A 25,207-nucleotide genomic window follows, 5' to 3' on the forward strand; every position below is an offset into this window, starting at 1 on the left:
GGAGTCATATTCGGGTTTGTCGTATACAGCTCCTCTGTCCCAAGGAGCTATATGCCGAATACAGCTCCCCGGGAAGCTATATCCGAAGGGAGCTATATGGGGTGTGACAAATATGTCTTCAATTTTCATTTTCGAATAGGTATGTTATATGACAACAGCGTAAAACACGATACGACGTTATAATTATGTGGTATTTGTGAGATATTTCAGTATCATACTTCAGTTGGTGCGCGCATTTCAGATATCTTAATGCAAGTGGTCTCATATTATAGAGATAGTACCCAAATTTTAAATTATGGAAAACAATTGAAAAAACCATGTTTGTTGCTTATATATAATATGCAAGACCAAAAAAATTTGAATTGATCATTTTGAGCATGTTGTTTTAATGTTTTTTTTTTAATTTCCATGTAGCCGCTCCTGCAGATAGTCCTGCCTATCAAGCTACTGATAATTATTGCGGGAATAACTAATCTCTCAATGACGGAAAATTAAGATACTTGCATATTGTATGATATCAGAAAATGTTGTAAGTCTAATAAAATAAATTCAGATCGACTATTTAATCTGAAATTTAGATATAATGTTATTCGAACCATATCATATATCATATATAAAAATAAGCAAAATTATTCAATATTTACCATGAAAATTAACATTACATTGAAATTACTTTTCACTAAGCTGTGACATACAGATGTATGGATGAATGCAAGGTAGGATTATTATCTGAGTCATTGAGTGTATAGCACTGAAGGCTATGTCAGGCTGACATATTAAGATACCATTTCATGATCAAGACACGCAAGTAAAGAAGGGAAATTTTAATAATCTTCAAACGATTTACCAAATATAATACTAAATCAAGTTTTGCAGTCAAAAAAGTTACTCATTAAGTTACATTTGCATCGTAATCTAAACACGCTAAATGAAACAATATATACAAAACTGTGGAGAAAATGATTTTAAATTGTATGAAGCGTAATGAATGCCGCAAAGTAAGTTTTTTATGCCTTTTTAGTTGTTTGGATCTCATTACTTGGTAATATGGGCATACGTTGCAGTGTCATTGAATTTGTGAAATAAGATAGGAATAAATAGCACCTGATAACTCCGTTCGAATAATACAAACAGACATATCAGCCTCATACTGTAAATGAAATGATTTGATGGAAGATATTTGAAATTCAAACGATTGCCTGAAGACAGAGTCTTGTAGAAATGGGAAATGCATTTAGCTACTTTTATACCACGAAGAGTAGCGAAACAATTTTCCGATTAAAAATTTAAAAACCTCTTTCGGGCAGCGGTGTGGAGTCTAATTACACGCTTATACACTTACCATTGCTACATTACATACAATGTATTGTTCAAGATTGTACGATACTACACTATGTCTCACATGTACATGTAATTACAGTGTTAAAACCAAGATGTCGTAAAAGTTGCCAATCGTTAGTTAGAAACTGATATAACTTCAAAACATTTACAAGATATAATACTGAATCAAGTTACCGTTCAAAATGTCTACTGTCTGTATCAAATTAACAGTATAATATGTTATCAGATACATTTGCGTCATAATCTAAACGCCGCTAAATGAAAAAAAAAGTATCTAAAATACTATGAAAAAAAATGGTGAAACTGCTTTCAAATGCAAGTAGCGAAATGCATACCCACAAGGTAAGTTTTTTCCCCTTTTAGTTGCTTGAATCTCATTACTTGGTAATATGGGCATAAGTTGCAGTGTCATTGCATTTGTAAAACAAAATGAGAGAAAAAAAGCTCCTAATAAGTGCGTTCGAATAATATAAACAGAAAGAGACCATAATACTGTAAATTCAAAAATAGCAGGGAAAAGACAGTGTCTTATACCAATGAGAGACGTATTTAGCTACTTTTATTCCAAAGAGCGTGACAGAATAAGTTTTCAGTCAAATTTAGAATTTAAATGATCAGTAGCAAAACTTTTTCGGTCAGATGTGTTGAACCTAATGATAACTTCTTGTTACACGTTTACCCTTACCATTGCTTTAAAATTGTACTCGTGAGTATTTTATACGAATAAAAAATTATATATTTATCATATGTGCGTGAAATAAGCCAGAGTAGCCAGAGTTTAGCCAGAGTAGCCAGAGTTCAGCCAGAGTTTAGCCAGAGAAGTCAGAACTCTGGTTACTCTGGCTAGCCAGAGTTCAGCCGGAGTTCAGCAAGAGAAGTCATAACTCTGTTTACCCTGGTTAGCCAGAGTAGCCAGAACTCTGGTTACTCTGGCTGGCAAGAGTAGCCAGAGTTCAGCAAGAAAAGCCAGAGTTTCTAGGATGTTAAATTGTTCTGGCTACTCTGGCCAGCCATAGTATCCAGAATAGCCCGAGTCACCTGGATTTTATTTGTTCTGGTTAGTCTGGCTGGCCAGAGTAGCCAGAGTTTCTAGAATTTAAGAGTATCCAGAGTAACCTGGTTCACAAAACATTTTCCGTCTTAGCTGAGTTTGATTATGAAACTTAATATGTCATTTCTATCTAAATATAGGAATTTTAACTGTGATTGTAATTTAAATAACATTGTTTCACTGTAACTATGTATTTATTTCACCCCAATGTTCTTTCTTCACACTACATGCTTATAAGTTAATAAAGATTACAAATCTGTCATAGTTTGCCTGTTATATCATAGTTATCAAACTTATGAAGATAAAATTGTCATTTTTAGCTCGACTATACGAAGTATGGAGAGCTGTCCTACTCGACCCGGTGTCGGCGTTGGCGTAGGCGTCCTTCCGCGTCGACACTTTAACCAAGTTTTGATGCACTTTCACTTTTTCTCTGGATGGATTTGTTTCAAACTTAAAATAGTTAATCCTCATCATCATCCACATCATATGACACAAAGGCCATAACTCTCACACCAATATTTCATGAATTATCCCCCTTTTTACTTAGAATTTCAGGTTTAAGTTTTGATGCACTTTCACTCTATCTCAGTTATTACAAAATGGATTTGATTCAAACTTAAAATATTTGTTCCACCTTATTACCCACAACATATAACACAAGGTCCATCACTCTGGTACCCATATTTCATGAATTATGCCGCCTTTTACTTAGACTTTCAGGTTAATTTTGATGCATTTTCATTATATCTCAGTTATTACTAAATGGATTTGATTCAAACTTGAAGTTGTTATTCCACATCACCACTCACATCATATGACACAAGATGCAAAAATCACTCTTGCACCAATATTTCATGAATTATCCCCCTTTTTACTTAGAATTATACTTATTTAATATTCTTTATCCCTGATATTACTTAATACTTTTGACACAGACTCAAGTTATTGTCCAATATCTTCATTCTTATTGGAGTCATTAAACACTCAAGTGACAGCTCCATTTTGTTATTATTATTATTATTATACCAGATTTATATAGCGCCCTTTTCATGATCAATTTCACGTTCAAAGGCGCTTTACATAGTTCAAATGCAGCCGCACAGGGCGCATAATTCATCCTCTACTAGTACAGACACAGAGCGATCTGACCAGAGGGACAGAGTGAGACAAAGCCCCCACGACAGAGAGATCAGAAATCAGATACAGGCTTGTCCGGCTAACTTAGCCTAGCTCGTTGCGAATAGACAGCCTGGTTCTTTAACGTGTCCAGTGTATAGCACTGATACACGCAAGGATTGCCTGGGTTCCTGACCAGTACACCTCAGATGTGCCCATTTTCACTATCCAGCATCGAAATAGTCGAGCGCGCTGTCTCCTGTGACAGCTCTTGTTATATTTCCTTTTAGATAATCTGATTCAGCTCTGCAAAAGTTTAAACACCTATTTTATTTTCAAAATTCCTTAAGTTTATTCTGACATTTGAGTATCAATATTAAACATATTATGTTTTCTTACTGACGCAAATAATGGGGGAGGTGGTATAGTAGTGAACTTGTCGGTCGGTTGGTTTGTTGGTTTTCAGGGTTTCCATACAATAAGTCAGATTTTAAAAATGTTTGGTACACAGGTGTAACATAAAAAAGTTCAGGTCAAGTTCGACTGAGGTCTGTAGATCAAAGGTCAAGGTCACAATGACCCGGAACAGTTAAATGGTTTCCGGTTGATAATTTGATAATGCTTGGGCCTAAAATCATAAATTTTGGTACACAGGTGTAACATTATAAAATACAGGTCACGTTTGACTTTGAGGTCAGTAGGTCAAGGTCAAAATTAAAGTTTCTGACTGATAACTTTAGAACGCTTTGGCCTAGGATCACGAAAGTTGATAGGGAGTTTGGTCATAACCAGCAGATACGACCCCTGTTGATTATGAGGTCAGTAGATCAAAGGTCACGGTAACCCCTGAACAGTTTTAAACCATTTCCGGATGATAACTTCAGGGATATAAACAAGCTGTTTTTATTATGGGGCCCAGACTGTGAAAAATAAATGTTTAACATAATAGGTATATGAGCAGCTGTATATGAGAATTTTCTCAAACAATAAGGAGCCCAGCCTAAATTCCAGAGGCCATGGGCTACTGGGCCCCTGTATATCCCTGAACTTGAGAAGGCTTGGGCCTAGGATCATGAAAGTTGATTTATAGGAAGGTTGGCCATGACCAGCAGATGACACCTATTGATTTTCGGCAAACTGCTAGGCCTATGCTTTTGATATTTGGTATGTTGCGTTGCCTAGTGGTCTACTACCAAAATGGTTCAGATTATGCCAAGTTTTACATAGACTTATATCTATAAGGAAAAAAAAAATCTTCTTGGCCTATGCCTTTGATATTTTGTATGTATCATTGCCTAGTTGATCTCTGACAAGATTGTTCGAATTATGCCCCTGGGGTGAAAAGAGGCCCCGCCCCAGGGGTCACTTGATAAATGAGTTATATAGGAAAAAATACTTAAAAAATTATCAGATCATCTTTCCTAGACTGCTCAATTATATTTACCTGATGACCCCAATTGATAAGGGTCACCTGACTGCGACCTTGACCTACTGACCAACTTTCTTGTTTTTTTTTTTAAGATACAGCCTTGAAATTTGGATGACATGTACATGATCAGCAGATGACCCCTATTGATTTTGAGGTCAATAGATCTAAGGTCAAGGTCACAGTGACCCAGAAAAGTGAAACGGTTTCCGGATGATAACTCAAGAACGCTTGGGCTTAGGATCATGAAACTTGATAGGGAGGTTGGTCTTGACCAGCAAATGACCCCTGTTGATTTTGAGATAAATAGGTCAAAGATCAAGGTCACAGTGACCCAGAACAGTGAAACGGTTTCCGGATGATAACTCAAGAACGCTTGGACCTGGGAACATGAAAGTTGATAGGGAGGTTGGTCATAACAAGCAGATGACCCCTATTGATTTTGAGGTCAGTAGGTCAAAGGTCAAGGTCTCAGTGATAGAAGCATTTTAACTGTTTCCGGACGATAATTTAAGAACACTTGAGGCTTAGGATCACGAAACTTGATAGGGAGGTTGATCATGATCAGCAGATGACCCCTATTGATCTTGAGATCAGTTAAGGTCAAGGTCACAGTGACCTGGAACAGTTAAACGGTTTCTGGATGATAACTCAAGATCGCTTAGGCCTAGGATCATGAAATTTGATAGGGCGGTTGGTCCTGACCAGCAGATGACCCCTAAAGATTTTGAGGTCAGTAGATCAAAGGTCACGGTCACATTGACCCGAAACAGTTAAACTATTTCAGGACGATAACTTGAGAACGCTTAGGCCTAGGATCACGAAACTTATAGAGAGGCTGATCATGACCAGTAAATGACCCCTACTGATTTTGAGGTCAATAAGTCAAAGGTCAAGGTCACATCGACCCAGAACATTAGAACTTTCTTATACAGTGACCATATAATTTCTGTTCCTTGTACAATTACTGAATGTATCAAGGGGGGCATTTCGTGTTCTACGAGCTCTTGTTCAATTGATCTTCATGAATTTAAGTCAGAATGACTGCCTTGGTGAAATGTAGGTCGAGTACGAATAAGGGTTATCTCAGGTCAAAAAGTAGGTCACTAGGTCAAATCAAAGAAAAACCTTGTGTATGCAATAGAGGCTACATTTTTCAATTGATCTTCATGAAAGTTGGTCAGAATGATTGCCTTGGTGAAATCTAGGTTAAGTTTTAATATGTGTTATCTGGGGTCTAAGAGAAGGTCACTAGGTCAAATCAAAGAAAGACATTTTGTATGCGACTGAAGCTGTATTTTTCAATTGATCTTCATGAAATATTGTCAGAATGATTGCCTTATTGAAATCCAGGTCTAGTTTGAATATGGGTCATCTGGGTTCAAAAAGTAGGTCACTAGGTCAGATCAAAGAAAAACCTTGGCCAGAATATTTGTTTCCACGAAATCACTAGGTCAGACATGTTTACACTGTTATGGTGTGTTTCGCAGATGAGCGACCTAGGGTAATCTTGGCCTTTTTGTTTACAGAACCTGTTTGCATGATGCAGTTGAAAACCTGGTTTTCGTAGAATTTCCACGGTTCTTGTTTAATTATTTCAGGTATGACATGTTGCAAAGCATTCTGTTTGATTAACAGATAATAGATACTGCAGACACTAGCAAATTATACTTACCTAGCAGTTGCCGGATTCCAACCATGGGTGTAATTGCCCAGTGTCATAATCTTAGAATAAAGGTAAATTTGTCTCGGACACCTTGAAAATAACATTCAAATATGCTGTCTTGTGAAAGTTTTATTTTATAGACACTTTGAAACTTCTGATTTAAGCATTTAGCTGACAGTAACAACATTAGTGTCCTGAAGTCACTCAGATACTTAACTACAGAATTGAATGTTGACTGCTACTCTTGAGATTGCAGATTTATCTTAAAACAGTAAATAGGCTCAATTTAGCAAAGTACAGGAAAAAGTACTTGGCAAACTGGTAGTCTTCAACTTATTATGCCAAGTAGGTAAAAGAGAGGCCTAAAAATGTTCAAGGCACTGTGCATTGTTTGATTCACTTTTTGCCGGTAATCTTCTGGAAAATAAATTGACTACAGAGTCTTATAAATGGCAGATATTGTAGCTGAACACCTCCAGATTTTTATCGTTTTAGTCAGTAAACAATGTAGAAAATTATGTCTCACTCATAGTGGGGGAGACATATTGTTTTTGCCATGCCTGTCTGTCCGTCACTCTTCATTTCCAATCAATAATTGGAGAACCATTTCACCTAGAACCTTGAAACTTCATAAGGTGGTAGATCTTATGGATAAGACGACCCGTAGTGTTTTGGGGCCACTCCATCAAATGTCAAGGTCACAGGGGCCCGAACCGTTTCCGATCAATAAATTGACAGTCACTTGACCCAGAATGTTGAAACTATGATGATTACACATGCAGAGTAGATGACCCCTATTGATTTATGAGTCGGCTGTATCAAATGTCAAGGTCACAGTGGCCAGAATCCGTCACACTTTATTTCCAGTCAATAACTGGAGAACCATTTGACCTAGAACCTTGAACTTCATAAGGTGATAGGGTTAACGGAGTAGACAACCCTTATTGTTTTTGGGGTCGTTCCATTAAAGGTCAAGGTCACAGGGGCCAGAACATGGAAAACAGTTTCTGATCAATAACTTGTAAACCACTGGACCCAGAATGGTCATAGGATGTCTGAAAAATGCAGAGCAGACGACTCCTATTGATCATGTTGATTTTTGGGTCACTCCATCAAAGGTCAAGGTCACAGGGGCCTGAACGTGAAAGCTGTTTCTGATCTATAACTCGATAAACACTTGACCCAGTATGTTGAAACTTCATAGGATGACTGGACATACAGAGTAGATGACCCCTATTGATTTTATGAGTTACTCGATCAAAGGTCAAGGTCACTTTCACCCAGAACCTTCAAACTTCATATGGTGATAGGACTTACAGAGTAGAAGGCCTGTATTTTTTAGGGGTCACTCCATCAAAGGGGCCTAAACATGGAAAACTGTTTCTGATCAATAACTTGAGAACCACTTGACTCAGAATAATGAAACTTTGTGGGGTGATTAGACATACAGAGTAGATGACCCCTATGGATTTTGAGGTCACTTGATCAAGGTCAAGGTCGCAGGGCAAGGCACCAGAACATTGAAAACTGTTTTCAAAATTTCATTTTGATCTGGAGGCATGTCCTTATGAAGAAAGTGACAACTACATGTTTACTATATGCTTTATTTCTTTCAGGTCTCTGTGTTTATGTGAATCTGAGGAAAGTCCAAAATATTGCAACTGTTCCTGTTGTTAAAATTGTAAGCAAAGACGTATGCTGGCTAAAACACATCAACAAGACAACAAAACGCTCATTTTCATAATTATGCTGGCTCCAGTGATGTTAATTCAGCTGCAGATACTTCTGTTCTCAAATATGTATCGACAGTACCCGTGTCAAATGTACTGGCAAACATGTTATATCTTCATTTTGTTAAAACTTTCCTATAAACTGACTCTAGCACAACCAAGTACGGTATGGTAAGAATGTGTTATGGCGGATCTCGCATCGTAGACATACATATACATATAGACAAACAGTCTTTCCCACATACCATCAAGAACAGGAGTCTGCTGCAAACCTGCTTTATAAATGAAGGGACATTAGAGACTGGATTCCTTTCCCTTATCCAGACTGTCCTTTGATCTTTACTGATAAATCTGTTTTTGTTGAACTTGACATTCCAGTTGTTTCTTAGATTTAATGCTCTTTACTTTTGAAAATATGAAAACAACTTTATTTTAATGTGATTTTTGCATATAATTTATGTTTGTTTGATGAAATGTTTATCTTTGAAATTTATTTGTTAGTTAAAGAAATGTTCATATATATATATTTGAACCCACTCGCTTAGCTCAGTAGGGAAAGCGCAGATCTACGGATCACGGGGGTGCGAGTTTGATACCCAGGCAGGCCAACTGTTCTCCGTGACTATTTGATAAAAGACATTGTGTCTGAAATCATTCATACTCTAATCATGTGGGGAAGTTGGCAGTTACTTGTGGAGAACAGGTCTGTACTGGTACAGAATCCAAGAAGACTTGTTAAGTTTATTGCCCGCCGTTACATAACTAAAATACTGTTGCAAAATGGAGTTAAACCCGGAAAAAATTACAAACATATTGGAATACTGTGAAATCAGCTTATTGCGTGGGCATGAATTTTCGTGGTTTTAACCAGAAAGATTATTCCATGGGGATTTAATGAATGAATTTCATGTTTTGACAACGGGAATTTTATTTGTTCATAGGAATTAAGTTTTTTGCTTTAAATCAACCACAAATCCACGAAAATTAGTCCTGCACAAAAATTGAATGATTTCACAGAATTTATCATAATTATGCTAACCCACAATTTTTTACATCTAGTGTGTTGATGTTGTGTATTTAGTGTTCTGTCACCCTCCTCATCACTTTTGAATATAAAATTTATATTTTGTTCTTTAATTTGTGAGCTAGTTTGTGTTTTTAACTTCTTCATAAATACGGGAAGTATGGACATTGCTTGCTTTTTCAGGGTGAGTGGATGGCCATGCGTCGTCCATCGTCCGTCGTCCACAATTTTACTGAAACATCTCTGAAACTACGTGTCAGAATAACACCAAATTTGGTCTGTAGCATCCTGCTGAGGTCCTCTGTCAAGTTTGTTCAAATGGGGGCATTTGGCCCCTTTTAGGCGCGGCTAGAGCTAAAAATAGAAATACCTTTAAATGACTTCTTAACGTGAACCACTGGATAGATCTTCATTACACTTAGTCTTTAGCATCATTATATGGTCCTCTATCACGTTTGTTCAAATGGGGACTAGAGCTAAAAATAGAAATGCCTTTAAACGACTTCTTCTCATGAACCGCTTAATGGATCTTTCATCAAACTTAGTCTGTAGCAGCATTATAAGGTCCTCTCACATATTTGTTCAAAGGGGGCACTTGGCCCCTTTTAGGGGCTGCTAGAGCTAAAAAATAGAAGTACCTTTAAACAACTTCTCATCAACCGTTTGATGGATTTTCATCAAACTTGATCTGTAGCATCACTATAAGGTCCTTTCTCAAGTTTGTTCAAATGGGGGCACTTGGCCTCTTTTAGGGGCTAAAAATAGAAATACCTTGAAAGGACTTCTTCTCTTCGGATGGCTGGCTTTAAGGTCAAGGTCACTCTTAGGGTAGGGGTCAAAGGTCATATGACTTTGTTTCTTGTATATATTGCCCTGCATTGCGATGCTCTTGTTTTTCTTTGGCAGATCCTGTTTTTCACTTGCAATAATTTTTTAATTGAATTACTTCCCTTTTATGTTACTATAAATAGCTTATTTTGTAACTTTTTATGATTGATCATAGGGAAAAAAACGAGACCACTTTTCTATGGTACAACATGGATGGTACCTCCAATGTTTAGGTGTACTTTGACTTATCTGTACCTGGTAATTAAGGATTTTTTTGTGGACTTAGAATTTTTTTCTGTTGACATAGATTTTTTAGTTATTCTACTCACCCTGGCGTCGGCGTCACACCTTGGTTAAGTTTTGCATGCAAGTACATACAGCCATCATTTAAAGGCATATAGCTTTTTCTATGTTAATTACCAACCTCACTGGGCCAAGTTCCATAACTCTGACATGTATTTTGAGCAAATTATGCCCCCTTTTGGACTTAGAAAATCCTGGTTAAAGTTTTACATGCAAGTTACTATCTCCAAAACTAATGCAGATATTGAATTGAAACTTCACATGTGTCTTCGGAGTTATAAAACTAACTGATAGCATCAAGTCCCATAAATCTGACTTGCATTTTAGCCAAATTATGCCCCCTTTTGACTTAGACAGTCTTGGTTAAAGTTTTGCGTGCAAGTACATACAGCTATTACTTATAGTCATATAGATTCAAAACTTACTTTTTCATTTTCTCGATCAATTACCAACCTCACTGGGTCAAGTCCCATAACTCTGACATGTATTTTGGGCAAATTATGCCCCTTTTGGACTTAGAAAATTCTGGTTAAAGTTTTACATGCAAGTTACTTTCTGAAAAACTAATGCAGATATTTAATTTAAACTTCACATGTGTCTTCGGGTTATAAAACTAGTTGATAGTATCAAGGCCCATAACTCTGACCTGCATTTTGGCCAAATTATGCCCCCTTTGGACTTAGAAAGTCTTGGTTAAAGTTTTGCGTGCAAGTTTTCGTGCAAGTACATACAGCTATTACTTAAAGGCATATAGATTCGAAACTTATTTTTTCATTTTCTAGATCAATCACAAACCTCACTGGGTCAAGTCCCATAACTCTGACATGTATTTTGGGCAAATCATGCCCCCTTCTGGACTTAGAAAATTCTGGTTAAAGTTTTACATACAAGTAAATTCTGATTAAAATTTTTCATACAAGTTACTATCTCCATAACTATTATTATGCAGATGTTGAATTGAAACTTCACATGTGCCTTCGGGGTTATAAAACTAGCTGATAGTATCAAGTCCAATAACTCTGATATGCATTTTGGTCAAATTATGTCCCCTTTTGAACTTAAAACTCTTTTGATATTTTAACATTTTTGGTACTTTTTTCCTGCTTCTGGGACAATATTTCGAATAGTCGAGCTTGGTTGTCTTACGGACAGCTCTTGTTTTTAAAATTTCTTCCCTTTGTTCTTCTTGTTCTTTGGGCTTCAACAGTCAAGTTCTTTAAATTTTGCTCCCATCCTCCTTTGATATAACCATTCGGGCGTATATTGCCCTGCAGCATACTTTGGGGGAAGGGGTGGGGAGGCATGTTTCACCAACAGCTCTTGTCAATGACAACTCTTATTTCATTTGTGTTAGAATTTGTGTTATATTTATTATGTTCATAAGTATTTGTTTTGGTATTTTTTTAATAAATAGATTAAAATATGTGTTGAAATTTTCAGTGATTGTTGTATTTTCAAAATGATATTAAGTGGCATTTGTTCGTACGTACGAACAATATCCAAATGCATACAGATTCTTTTCCAGTTCTCACATTTATTCGTACGTACGAACAGCCTAGGCTGTTTTAGAAATCGTTTGGATGTCCGAACATTTTTCAAATGCAGACAGTCCCCAGATTTGTTCGTACGTACGAACAGCCAGGATTTGTTCGTACGTACGAACAAACTTCCAAATTGCATTTAAATGTGAAAAATGAACAAGAATGTGTAAATTTAATTTGGAATTTTGTTCGTACGTACGAACAAATTTTGATTTTCTGTTGCTGTGGTCTGCGACTTCTTCAATTTTTGCTGTGATTTTCACCGGTAAAAACTCCATATAGCGGCAAAAAAGAGGGACAGACCGGAAGATCCTCTTTTATTCCGGAAGCAGATTATGGATTCCCAGTGAAGCTGCCACTTGGCACTAGTTATTAATGAGACTAAAACAACACACTCCTGCCTCTATCCCAACAACTCTGTATAAACTGAACAGTTTTTTGCAGAAAAAGTTGTACTCAGTCAATGATCTACTCTGGTTATGTAATCCAGGCTCTCCCTGATCATTGCTGTGATTTTGAAAAGAAGATATCTAATAAGATGATTTTCAAAAATGTAATAATCATATTGTATCAATTTCAGTATAACAGAGTCATTAGGGGACAAACCTTTTGAAGTGTCTCTCAGTTCACCAACACAGAACAGAGTGCGTGTGTACGTACAGATACTTGACAAGCAAAATGGAATGTATATCGTCAGATTCCGCATTTACAGCACCCTTGAGAATATCAAAATTGCTGTCACATACAATGGTGAACATGTTGCAAAGTCACCATATGAAATGCCAGGTAAATTTCAGTTACTGTCTTTGTTCTGTGAAAATAGTTTATAATACATGACGATTGTATATGATTTTATACTCCACTGAAATTAGCATCAATATAGGCTACATCTCCTTTAGGGCTAAGCAGACCTGGGTTCAATTACAATTATAATTTACAATTTTTTCAATTAATTAAAAATAATTAATGATTGAGACAAAAATCAATTATTTTAATTGTAATTAATTAATTAAAATCCAAACAAATGCAAAATAATTGTCAATTAAATTTAATTACTCTTCAATTACATGTAGCAAACTCACAAACAATTGGCAAAAATACAGGTTATTGTGCAGTAGCTGGTATCACCTGGGGGTATAAATTTCACACTTGCTGGTCATCTAAAGGGGTATTAACATAACATAACATAACATATTCTTTATTCGACATAAAATTGCAAACATACAATTCATAGTCAATACAAACAGCATAATTTTGTAAAGCATAACACATGCCTGTAGTTTCCAAACATTTAACTGAGAAGTTCAGTAGATTAACACCTATTACATGTACACGTCTATATCATAACTCCCGACAACAAAAGGGTATGAAAAAGAACCTGATCATAATTTACTCTTATTTACACAACTAAGAGCAGGGTAAGGACAAGTAACTTTTGATTGTTATTATATGACAACTTGCAGAGGTTATTTCCCTTGCATTGTTTAACTAATTTGTGGATATAACGGGTATTATGGAGAAAGTGACGCTAAGGAGTATCAACGGCTCATTGTTTGAAATTAATCACTACATAAATAAAATAAGCCATGAATCGCCATTACATACATAGATAGTGCGTATGCTTGAATATGGCGGTCATAAAAATTTAAACTTGACTGAAAAATACAAAAAAAAATAGAAATGTAATGCTTTATATTGTGAAAATTGGACTAATTTGTGGACGGATTATATATTTAATGGTTTGTGACGTCAAGGGTATGTCTTTTAATTAAATCTGATGACCAGAAAACGTAAAAAGGAAAATATATCGCCTGCGAGTGAGAACAAAGAGCCGAAAAAGAAAATGGCGACCAACTCTCAGTCATCAAATATTGGTCAAACTGGTCAACCAGGTCAATCTTTCGTGATGCCTCCGATACCATCTCCGATGCCATCTATGTACTCAACACCAAATTATTACATGAACATGAATCCTATGACTTCTCCCGTTTTACCTCAGTCATCCCAGCAGAATATAAATACAGATATTTTACAGGGTATTATTCAAAGACTGGATAGTATGGACAGTAAATTGGGTCAATTGAGCTCAATTCAGGACAATGTCAAAAAGATAACGGACCGTTTGAATAACATGGAGCAAAAGATCAACGCAATCGAGCGCAGCCAAAACTTCATGAGCGATCAGTACGATCAAGTCACCGCTTGCTCTGAGTTCAATAAACAAAACATTTCTAAACTGCAGGCTGAAGTAAAGTCCCTGTCAGATACAAACATTAAATTGAAAAAAGACAATGAATCCTTTACGGAAAGTATTATCGATTTGAAATGTCGTTCTATGAGGGACAACTTGTTATTTTTTGGTATTACTGAAGGCCCCACGTTCGATCCTGTATCCCCACTTGTTGGGAAATCGGCCGATGTTGTGTCAGCTCCCATGGATTCCGGACCCGTAGATTCGAGTAAACCCGAGGACGGCGTACAACCTGTACACGAGATTGCTCACGATGTGCCTGTTTCCGACTCCAGAGGAACTGATAGTGCCAGTCCTTTCACAGAAAATTGTGCTAATAAGGTGTTTACTTTCTGCGAGAAAGTATTACACATTATTAACCCAGCATCTAAAATTCGTATAATCAGGGCACATAGAATCGGTAGGCATATTCCAGGTAAAATTAGACCAATTGTAGTGAAATTTGACACCGACTCTAAAATGCTTATCAAAAGTGCGCTAAAACATGTAAAATTACAGTTCACAGATTATAACGTGTCGGAACAGTACCCACAGGAAATAAAGGATCGACGCAATGAACTCATTCCAGTGATGATTCAAGCCAGAAAAGAAGGCAAACGAGCTGTTCTAGTCAGGGATAAGCTGTTTATCAACAATGTTCAATATATGGGTAACAATGCAGCATATAGGGGGGTGGAGAAAAGTGTGACAGTTTAAGCATTGTTTCATGGAATATTGAAGGATTAAACTCAAGTATAGATGATGAAGACTTTTTAAATTTTGTCCTAAATTTTGACATCATATTTGTAAGCGAAACGTGGCAAAAAAGTACCGTTAATTTTACACTAAACGGATATAAATCTATTTCTTTACCTAGACCTGAGAGTTTAAAATCCAATAGAGGGCACGGTGGAATTTGCTTATTTTATAAAGACAGCCTAAATAGAGGTATTTCAGTACTTGAGACGGACAGTTCTGGGTTTATTTGGGTGAAACTATGTAAAAACTTTTTCGGATTTGATGATGACTTGTACTAATCCCCAATGATAACAAGATTCCCGCCGAAACGCGAGGACGATTCTATTTCATGATAACCGATGAAATACCAATCCATAATGCTTACACATTACCCTCTAAGTAAATATTAGTATTTCTTTCATCTTAAATATATACTATGATTATATGGAAACATAGCTCAGTCGGGTAAAACGCAGATAACAATTGAATATCATAAGCAAATCATTTTGTGGGTTCGAATCTTCGTGAGGGTTTTTTTTTTCATTTTTTGTATTTTTGTGGGTTTTTTTTTCTTTTCGTTTTCATTTTTGTTTCTTTCTTTGATGGTTTGTATTTGTATGTATGCCTTTATATAACACAACAATATGTTTATTATTTGCATGGCTTATATGCATGCATTCAGTCAATATCATCTTTGATATAATGCTAAACTTTTCTGATCTGCCATATCGGCTTAAGATACTTCTCTGTTGTGTTGTCACGTAGTTCATTAAGGAATCTAAATGTTTATGAGAAATAAAAATTTAGTGTCGATGCTGAGTTTCGAACCCACACGGAAAAAGATCCGTTTAACACGGACTGCATGCTTTACCACTGAGCTAATTTGCAATTGGTACAAAATTTAGAAATATTTAGATTGTAACATGTTAGAAAAATATTGAATTCCCTATGTTCCATTTTAATCTATTTATAGTCATGTTGGTAAATATCAAGTTATCGTTGGGGCATAGTATATCTGCTTTGTTTATATACCACCTAGTAACTCTGTTTATTATTTAAATCATGAAATTGGTTTCTATGAATTGTTAGAAAGTAATATTAGAAAATATCAAGAATATGGTAAAGTGTCAGTTATTGGAGATTTAAATGCTAGATGTGGCGAACGGTCGGACACGTTACAAAATACACATGATTTTAACAAATACATTCCTTCATTAGAAAAAGATGATTGTGATAATGTATGTTATAACATTCCTACCCGATTTACGATGGACAAAACTGTTAATAACTCTGGTAATAAACTATTAGATGTATGTTTATGCACCGACTTGAAAATTGTAAACGGGCGTATTGGTGATGACGCCGGGGTCGGTAGTTACACATTTATGTCATCTAGCGGTTGTAGTGTGATTGATTATGCACTTATGTCTCATGATTTCTTTCAATACATTAACGATTTTGTTGTTCATGATTTGTATACATGCTCACATCATGTACCTATACAAATTGATTTGTGTGTCAAGAAATCTGTATCACAGTCACATGTAGATGATAAATTTATTGATAAAATATTCTGGAATAATGAAAAAAGTCCTGAATACAAAACATTGATTCACTCAGATTTTGGTAATTTAGAATCTATTGTAAATGATATTTTGTCAACAAGTATTGATGTTAATACAGGTATAGACCAGTTTGCTGACATTTTATATAAAAATGCCTACAGTGTTTTTAGTAGGTCTGTAAACATAAACAAATCTAAAAATAAAAGGAAAGTTAAGAGTAAGTGGTTTACGCAAGAATGCGTATCGGCTAGACGTGAATTTCGTTCAGCCAAGGCAGCTTATCGGAAAAATAAATGTGATCATAATAGAAATGTATTACTTGAAAAACGTCGCATTTACCGTTCTTCCAAGCGCAAAGCCCGTGCTAGGCCAATCAAAGAAGTAATTTGCACAATCTAGCTACGTCCCAACCTCAACAATTTTGGAAAGAGGTACGTAAACTTAAAGCTAGCAAAGTACAGAATAACAATATTAGTTCTGAAGAATTTTTTAATCATTTTAAGCATATCTACTCTGGTGATGACAATTTTAGCAATGAAGATGTTGAGAATGACTTGTTTAACAATGGTGATGGAAATGATATTGAACAACTTGACAGATTATTCACTGTAGATGAAGTATTTAAAGCTATGTCAGAGCTAAAGCGTGGTAAAAGCGGAGGTGTAGACAGTTTAATTCCTGAGATGTTTATTGAGTGCAAAGATATATTTGCACCACTATTATGTAAACTTTTTAACCATATGTATGTACATTGTATCTACCCAGATAGTTGGACAAAAGGCGTTATTGTTCCTGTTCCCAAAAAGGGCAATCCAAATGATGTTAATAATTATAGGGGCATTACTCTTACCAGTATTTTTTCAAAAATATTTTCTACCTTGTTGAATACACGTCTTCGAATATGGGCGGAAGAAAATGAATTGTTGTCAGATTTTCAATTTGGATTTCGAAAAAATAAAAGCACTGTTGATTGTATTTATGTTCTAACATCTTTAATTGATAGAGTTATCTCTCATGAAAAGAAAAAACTTTACTGCGCATTTGTAGATTTTCGAAAAGCTTTCGATGTAGTGTATAGAAATGGCATATGGTTTAAATGATTACAATGTGGAGCCTCAACAAGGTTAGTTAAAATGTTACAAAGAATATATGAACAGGTAAAATGTTGTGTAAGAGTAAATGGTGATTATACTGAAAATTTTAATAGTACCAAGGGAGTTAAGCAAGGCGAGCCTTTGTCACCTCTGCTATTCCTGTTCTTTATAAATGATATGTCTCAATATATATATGATAATGCTATAGACCCTGTTTTTATTGATGAACTTAGATTGTTTTTACTACTGTTTGCTGATGACACTGTTTTAATGTCGTATTCTAAGGAAGGCCTTCAACGCGCCTTAAATAACTTAAATGCATACTGTAATAGTTGGGGAATAAGTGTTAATATAGATAAAACTGTTGTAATGGTATTTAAAAAAGGTAATAGACCTGAAAACATTGAAATATTTTTTAATAACCATAAACTGAATATTGTAACAAATTTTACATATCTTGGAGTAACTTTGTCTTCTAATGGTTGTTATTATCAGGCTCAGAAATCCTTATCTCAACAGGCAATGAAAGCTTTATTTTCTCTTAACTCATTGTTTGATGTTGTTTCTTTCGATGTATCTGAGAAAGTTAAGTTTTTTGATTCGATGATAGCTTCAATTGTAAATTATGGATGTGAAGTTTGGGGCTTTCATAAAGCCCCGGATATTGAAAGGTTACATATGAAATTTCTTAAACAAACTTTACAAGTAAGACAACAAACAACTAATGCTACAATATATGGTGAATTTGGACGAGTTCCAATGAGTGTTATTCGAAAAGTTAGAATTGTAAAATACTGGTTTAAAGTCATAAAAAATACAGACTCAGTTATGTATAAATTATTTAATTTACGTGATGAAAATGGTAATTATACAAATAAGTGGTCTAAAGATGTAAAAAAGCTACTAGATGACACAGGATTTTCATATTTATGGAATAATGTATCAGTGTCAAATACGCAAATACAAAATGTTATAAGGTGTTTATATGACCAGTACTTACAGCAGTGGTTTTCAGATCTTAGAAACCTACCTAAACTTGTAACATATTGTATGTTTAAAACCGATTTCCAAGTTGAAAAGTATTTGTCATGTGTTAAGAACGATAATTACAGAAATGCATTGTCTAGATTCAGATGTTCAGCTCACAATTTACGTATAGAAGAAGGAAGGCATAGAAATATAGACAGAAATCTTAGATTATGTACAAGGTGTAACATGAATACAATTGAGAATGAATATCACTTTTTGTTAGTGTATCCATTTTATAGAGATTTACGAAATACCTGTCTACCAAACTATTATTGTCATTGGCCTAATTTGAATTAGTTTAAAACTCTGTTAAGTAATTGCCAGAGTGGTATTGTTAATAAGTTAGCGAAATATATTTATCAAGCATTTGCTTTAAGAGGTTAAATTGCAATTGTGTATTTGTATTACAATTCATACCTATCACCTGTATGTTTGTATGTCTATACATGTATATTCATGCTTTTCTCATATTCTTTATAATTGTTTAACACCGCCATACAGTACTGGCGATGAACATTGTATATGTTTTGCCAAATAAACTATTGAATTGAAAAAATTGTATCGAAATCACATTATTTCTTGTTTCATCCTCTAAACTCAATGACGTTATGGAACGAAATTTTTAATACGATAACATCCGCAAATAGATTTACGATGAAGCATTAATCAGAGATTTAGCTACGATATATAAAAGCTAGTTCCTTGACAGATATGTCCAAAAGTCAAGGTGTGGACGATGTTGTAAATATTTTCGGATATGATTTATGTCTATGGACCAAACTTCGGTTGGCCTTTCCGAAAACCAAAAATAAAAGAACAGTTCGTTGGTCTATGTAAGATTAAGTCTACTACCTGCGGAATTTATTCAACTATTGTATTAATAACGTTCTCGGATGATGACGTATATCATATACATAGAATATCATTGTATTTATGTAAGGTATTCGTATTTACAAACACAATGTATGCAATCATTTGACTCAGAGGTCGCCACAGAACACAATCCGGGTAGATACACAAACTAGCAAACACTGAAAGCATCTATCGTTTAGTCGAAGTAAAATGAGTAAAACTATAATCTAAGTTCGTTCGTTGAAAGCATGATATAAGTAAGCTGCCAGGTTATTTAATAGCTTAACATTTGTACTTGACATAAGTGATTCAAACTTCTGTATTGTAGGCCATCTACAAAAATATGGTTTGGAAAATTTCCTTCGCAGTTCATAGTATTTCGGACATACTAGTAAAAAGTGATACTCTGTCTCTATCAAATTTAAAGGACAATTTCGACATTTCCTATTTTCTCTGGGGATATTTTCATGTCGACCCCTTTCTATTTCTAAATTATGAGCTGATGTTCTAAATTTAGTTAAAGCGATTCTATGTTTGTTATTGTTTATTACGTTAAGATATTTTTCTAGTTCAAATGTGTGTTTGTGAATGCTATAAGATGAAAGTCTATTGGAATTATTTATGTTTGCGTACCAGTTTTGTTTGTAAGTATCTAGTATTCTAAGTTTAATTATTTGTAAATTAATATCAAGTCTATCTTGCTGTAACCAAATATTTGACATACCTATTTCATTTAACAAAGTTTTTATGTGAAAAGCCCAGTTTTTTTCCATTATATGACATGTTATTATCTGCATCTTCTTTAAGCATGTTATATGTTTTTTTAAGTATGCAGTTATTGTTTAATTTTAGTATTTTAAACCAATATCTGATCATTATTATTTTACGGCGTATTGCCATTGGATATCGTCCTAGCTCTCCATATAATGCATCTAAGTAAGTTGATTTTCTCACGCAAAGTATCTTTCTAAGAAATTTACAGTGTACTAATTCAATACTTCTACCTTCGTTGTAGCCAAAAACTTCAGCACCATAATGTAAAATAGATCCTACCAAGGTATCGAATAATTTACATTTATCATGTGTCTTTAGATCTAATTGATTGAATACTGTGAATAATTTATGTAATGCATGCAGGGAATGCTGAGCAAGATGCTGCTGGGTTCGATACCAGTTCCCGTTTTTAAATAGATAAATACCTAGATACTTGAAGGTTTTAACAACTTCTAAAATTTGATTATTAAATGTGAAAATATGAGTAGAATGTCTTCCTTGTTCGAATATCATTATTTTAGTTTTAGCTATATTAACTTTTAAGTTCCAAGTTTGACAATATATCTGTAAATCATTTAACATTGACTGTAACGCCTCTGGGGTATGTGCAAATAACGCAGTGTCGTCTGCAAAAAGTAGCATGAATAATTGTAAATCATCTAAATTAAAAAATCCCTCAATATTTCTATTAATGCTATTAATTAGGTCATTTACAAAAAATAAAAACAAAAGACTTGAACTTGGGTCGCCCTGTTTGGCACCTATATTAGATTCAAAGCTTGGCGACAATTGTTTATTGAAAAATGAAAGACCGTTCTAATTTATCAAAACACTTTTCAAAATCCACATAGGCTACGTACAACCTCATCTTATTGGATAATGTTTTTGCTATAATAGAGTGTAATATAAAGATGCAGTCTATCGTTGATTTTCCTTTTTGGAATCCGTATTGGTTGTCTATAATTTTTTTATTTTTTATTGACCATGTTGTTAGACGATTTAGTAGTACTTGAGAGTAAATTTTTGCAATTACATTTATTAAAGTTATGCCACGATAATTTTTAGCATTTTCCACGTCACCACCTTTATGTATTGGTACAATAATTCCGGACCCCCACGTCTTAGGGTATTCACCTGTGAGAAATATTCGGTTAAAAAGAGTAAGAATAAACTGGGAAGTTTCATGAAATGAACATTTATAAATTTCTGCTATTACTGTATCTTCTCCACTGCTTTTATTATTATTTTGTGAAAAGACTGCCTTCTCCATTTCTGACATGCTTATTTCTCTATCTAGATCTTCATCTATAATATTTTGGTCGTACGTTGCATTATCATTTATCGTATCTGTACTATACAAAGTTCTAAAATGTTCGTATAAGTCATTTGTTGTTAACGTTTCCGCACTTTTACTGTTTTTTACATATTGTTGTCTGATCTTATTCCAGAATTTACGAGGTTGGGTTTTACTCATCTTATTAAGATTGTTTTTTTCTTGAAAATTATATTTTTTCTTTTGAATTCGTTTTATTTTATTATAATTATTTTTCGCATTTATATACACCTTACGTAACTGGTCATTATTTTTATTTTTAACAAAGGCATTTCTAGTTTTTTTGAATTGGGCCCTGGCTACGTAACATTCGGTATTAAACCATGGTTTCTGACTTAAACGTTTATTGGTACAGTTATTGCCCGTGACTCGCGTTTTACCAAACACAGCATGCGAGCATCCGCTCAGAATATCGATAAAGGATTGTACAATAACATTTATATCTTCATTTTGATTAACTTTTTGAGTAAGATTAGTTATGTCATCTCTCTTTAAGGCTATATTTTCATGAAACTGTAACACTTTTGTTTCATCAAATTTTAAGAAAGTTTCCTCAATTACCTCATTACATAAATGATTTTGTTTCCTGACCGGAATGCTAAAATGAATTCCGCTATGATCAGAAAACTCGTTTGGGGGAATTACATTAAATTCAGAAATACAGTCAAAATCATCAACATGTAACAAAAGATAGTCAACAACCGAAGAACCTAGTGGTGAATGAAATGTGTATTCACCAATACCTTGATCATTGTGTAAGCGTGAGTTGCCGATAATGTACGAGGTAGACCGACAAAATTCAATCAGGCGTTTACCTGGATTATCAATAACATTATCTCGGGAAACTCGAGTAGGTATGTTTACATAGTTTGACAGATTTGACAGATATGGGTCATGATCAATAATTCATCAAATTCCAATATTTCTGTTAAATTCGATGTACGACTGTTTAAGTCGCCAAAAATGAAACATTTTCCTTTTGTTTTATATCGTTCAATGCCGGACTCTATTTCTTCAAAGAAATCGAAGTTATGAGTATCAATAACTGTGGAATTACATGGAGGTATATAAGTACAACATAGATAAACATTTTCATTGAAGTGAAACAGATTTTTTGAAAGTTCTAACCAAACTATACCGTTTTGCTGTTTTTCAATCACATTTATGTATTTATGGAGAAAGTGTTTGTAATATACAGTAATAGCCCCGCTGTATCTGCCTTTACGAGTATTGCGGGTTTTATTTCCAAAAATATGAACACAGTCGTAACCAATAATATCAAGATTTAAATTCACATTTTGTGATAACCAAGTTTCCGTGAGGAATATAAGATCATAGTTCTGGATAATGTTAATGAAGTCTGCATCACTTACTTTCCGCGCTAGACCATGAATATTCCAAGAAAGTATATTAATATCCTTCTCTCGACTTTCCTAACTTTCGGTATAATAATCCACTATTTGCCCGCTGGTAAACTTTTTGCTGATTTTATGATTAACGTATAATTTAGTTCCTACTATACGTGTAGTACTCCCATCTATATTTTCACTCCTGATATAGTCAGTGAAAGCTTTTCTTGCATCTCTGTATATTTGTGGAGATTGGATGCCAACACCCTGCTTTTTATCCTTTAGTTTCTGTTTTTTGTCGTCATCATACGATTTAAGCCTCACCTTTTCGCGATCGGTGTAATTTTGAAATTTGACCACGATTGGTCTTGGCTTCTTAGCGCGCGCGCCTCCCAGTCTGTGCACTCTATCAAATATCATTTCTGTATGGTCAATATCTAGCGTTTCTTTAATCAGATCTCTGACTAGAGCCTCGCAATTGTCCGGTTCGGGTGTTTCGCCTGTTTGAGGTTTGTCTGGTTCACCGAGGCCGTAGAAAATGAGGTTCTCTCTCATTGACCTTGACTCAAGGTCAAGCAACTTCTCCTGCATCTTATCCTCTACTTTGTCGTGATCACGAACGCTTGTGCTCAGTTTCGAGCACATTGATTCTAGTTTATCAACTTTTTTCTTCGAATTGTTTAGAGCAACTTTCTGTTTCTCGTATTCGTCATTTATGAATGTGAGTGATTTTTCGGCTTCGGTACTTTTTGTCTCTAGATTCGTATTAATGTAATCTGGATATGTACCTGAAACTGGACTTTCCGTTTCCGGTCTAAAATGTAAACAGACCCGGAAAAAAAATTGTTATAAAATATAGCAAATATTACATATCTACGCAAATAACAACCACGGACATTGTTATACATCATTGACACTATATCAGTGCTACCTATTATCATTACGTTAAGTGCCAGGAAATCATCACGCTGACTGCTACGACCAACCAGAGGTGCCTCCTCCCACTGTTATAGCTTTTCCACCGATCTGTCAACATTTTTAATGTTAGAACAACAGTATAAGTAGGGAGAATTAGGATTATTAAAACAAATAAAAGAATAAATATTAGAGACTGGCCGCTACCAGATAAATGTTTTACAAGGGGGAATAGTCGAGACAAGCTATATCTATCCATAACCAGTCACCCCAGAAATTCTGATAGCTACAAAGAAATGTATTCAGCTATATATGCTAACAGCTGATACAGCTAAGGAGAGAAAGACAGGAGAAAACAAAAATGAGCAATATGAAACAAATAATAGCAAAATATAACTGTGTTGGTTTCTCATTATCCTGCCCCTCCCAGAAAACAGTACAGACGCCATGGTGTACACAAATATCTATATTATAATTGTGTAGTTTTAATTGTTGCCATACCGTGTGACCCTTATTTTTAAATTGTAAATACTTTAAATGTAATTATTTTTACATATTTTGTTATTTTAACTGTGGCCCTATTAAGTAAGCCGTGAAGAGGTGTCTTTTATGCATTTTGATTTTATATTCTCATTTTAAAAAGGGTCACACGAGTGGCATTGTTTTAAAATGTTTTTGTCTGATGACCAATATTAACATATGGGAGGATGGGAGCTACATGTTGTCTGATATTTAAAAAGACTCCATATTGTACATATTTTTTATCTCTTCTATAATGCTTAATCTTAGCATTTTGTTATAAAAATGGGCTCATTGTAAATAATATGGAGCAAAAGTCATCATGAGCCCATTCAAGTGTGAGACTATCTTATATATGTTCACCAATTTAGCCTCATCACATATCAGACAACACAGATATTACTGATAGCAAATCGGGGCATTATTGTACAACTCAGAATTTTTCTGAGCTGTTAGAATTTCAATGTAATATCTGGCAACATTGCTATTCTTAGAAGGTCATCAGCAAAACCCAGTAAAAACATGGTCCAGATTACATATAAGTATGAAAATAGAATTTAGGTAACATGACAGAGACAACATATAAAAAATGATAATATCTATTTAAAAAAACTACTTTATTAAGCTTTAAAAATGATTTTCTTCCATTTACAGTAACTATCAGGTGGCTCAATTCGGTTTTTCTGAATTTACAGAAAAATCGGATTGACCTACTTGATTTGTAAACAACTTTAAGAGAGCCAATCACGACAAAGCAGACAGTTACGTCTAAGCCAATCA

General features: G+C 34.7%; 1 protein-coding gene across 2 annotated transcripts in view; it reads left to right on the forward strand.

Moving 5' to 3' along the window:
- LOC123548452 (protein O-glucosyltransferase 2-like) overlaps window positions 1-25,207 on the forward strand; it is a 71,353-nt gene that overhangs the window by 17,737 nt on the left and 28,409 nt on the right. For both annotated transcript variants that reach the window (XR_008371456.1, XM_045335745.2), the window contains exon 2: window positions 12,610-12,815. Coding sequence is in view for 1 of the 2 variants with exons in the window: in XM_045335745.2 (XP_045191680.2) it covers window positions 12,610-12,815 (206 nt within the window). In the remaining variant the exon portion in view is untranslated. The remainder of the gene's footprint in view (window positions 1-12,609; window positions 12,816-25,207) is intronic.

This window comes from Mercenaria mercenaria, chromosome 6 (genome assembly GCF_021730395.1).
Source record: "Mercenaria mercenaria strain notata chromosome 6, MADL_Memer_1, whole genome shotgun sequence".
Taxonomy (NCBI): Eukaryota; Metazoa; Mollusca; class Bivalvia; order Venerida; family Veneridae; genus Mercenaria; species Mercenaria mercenaria.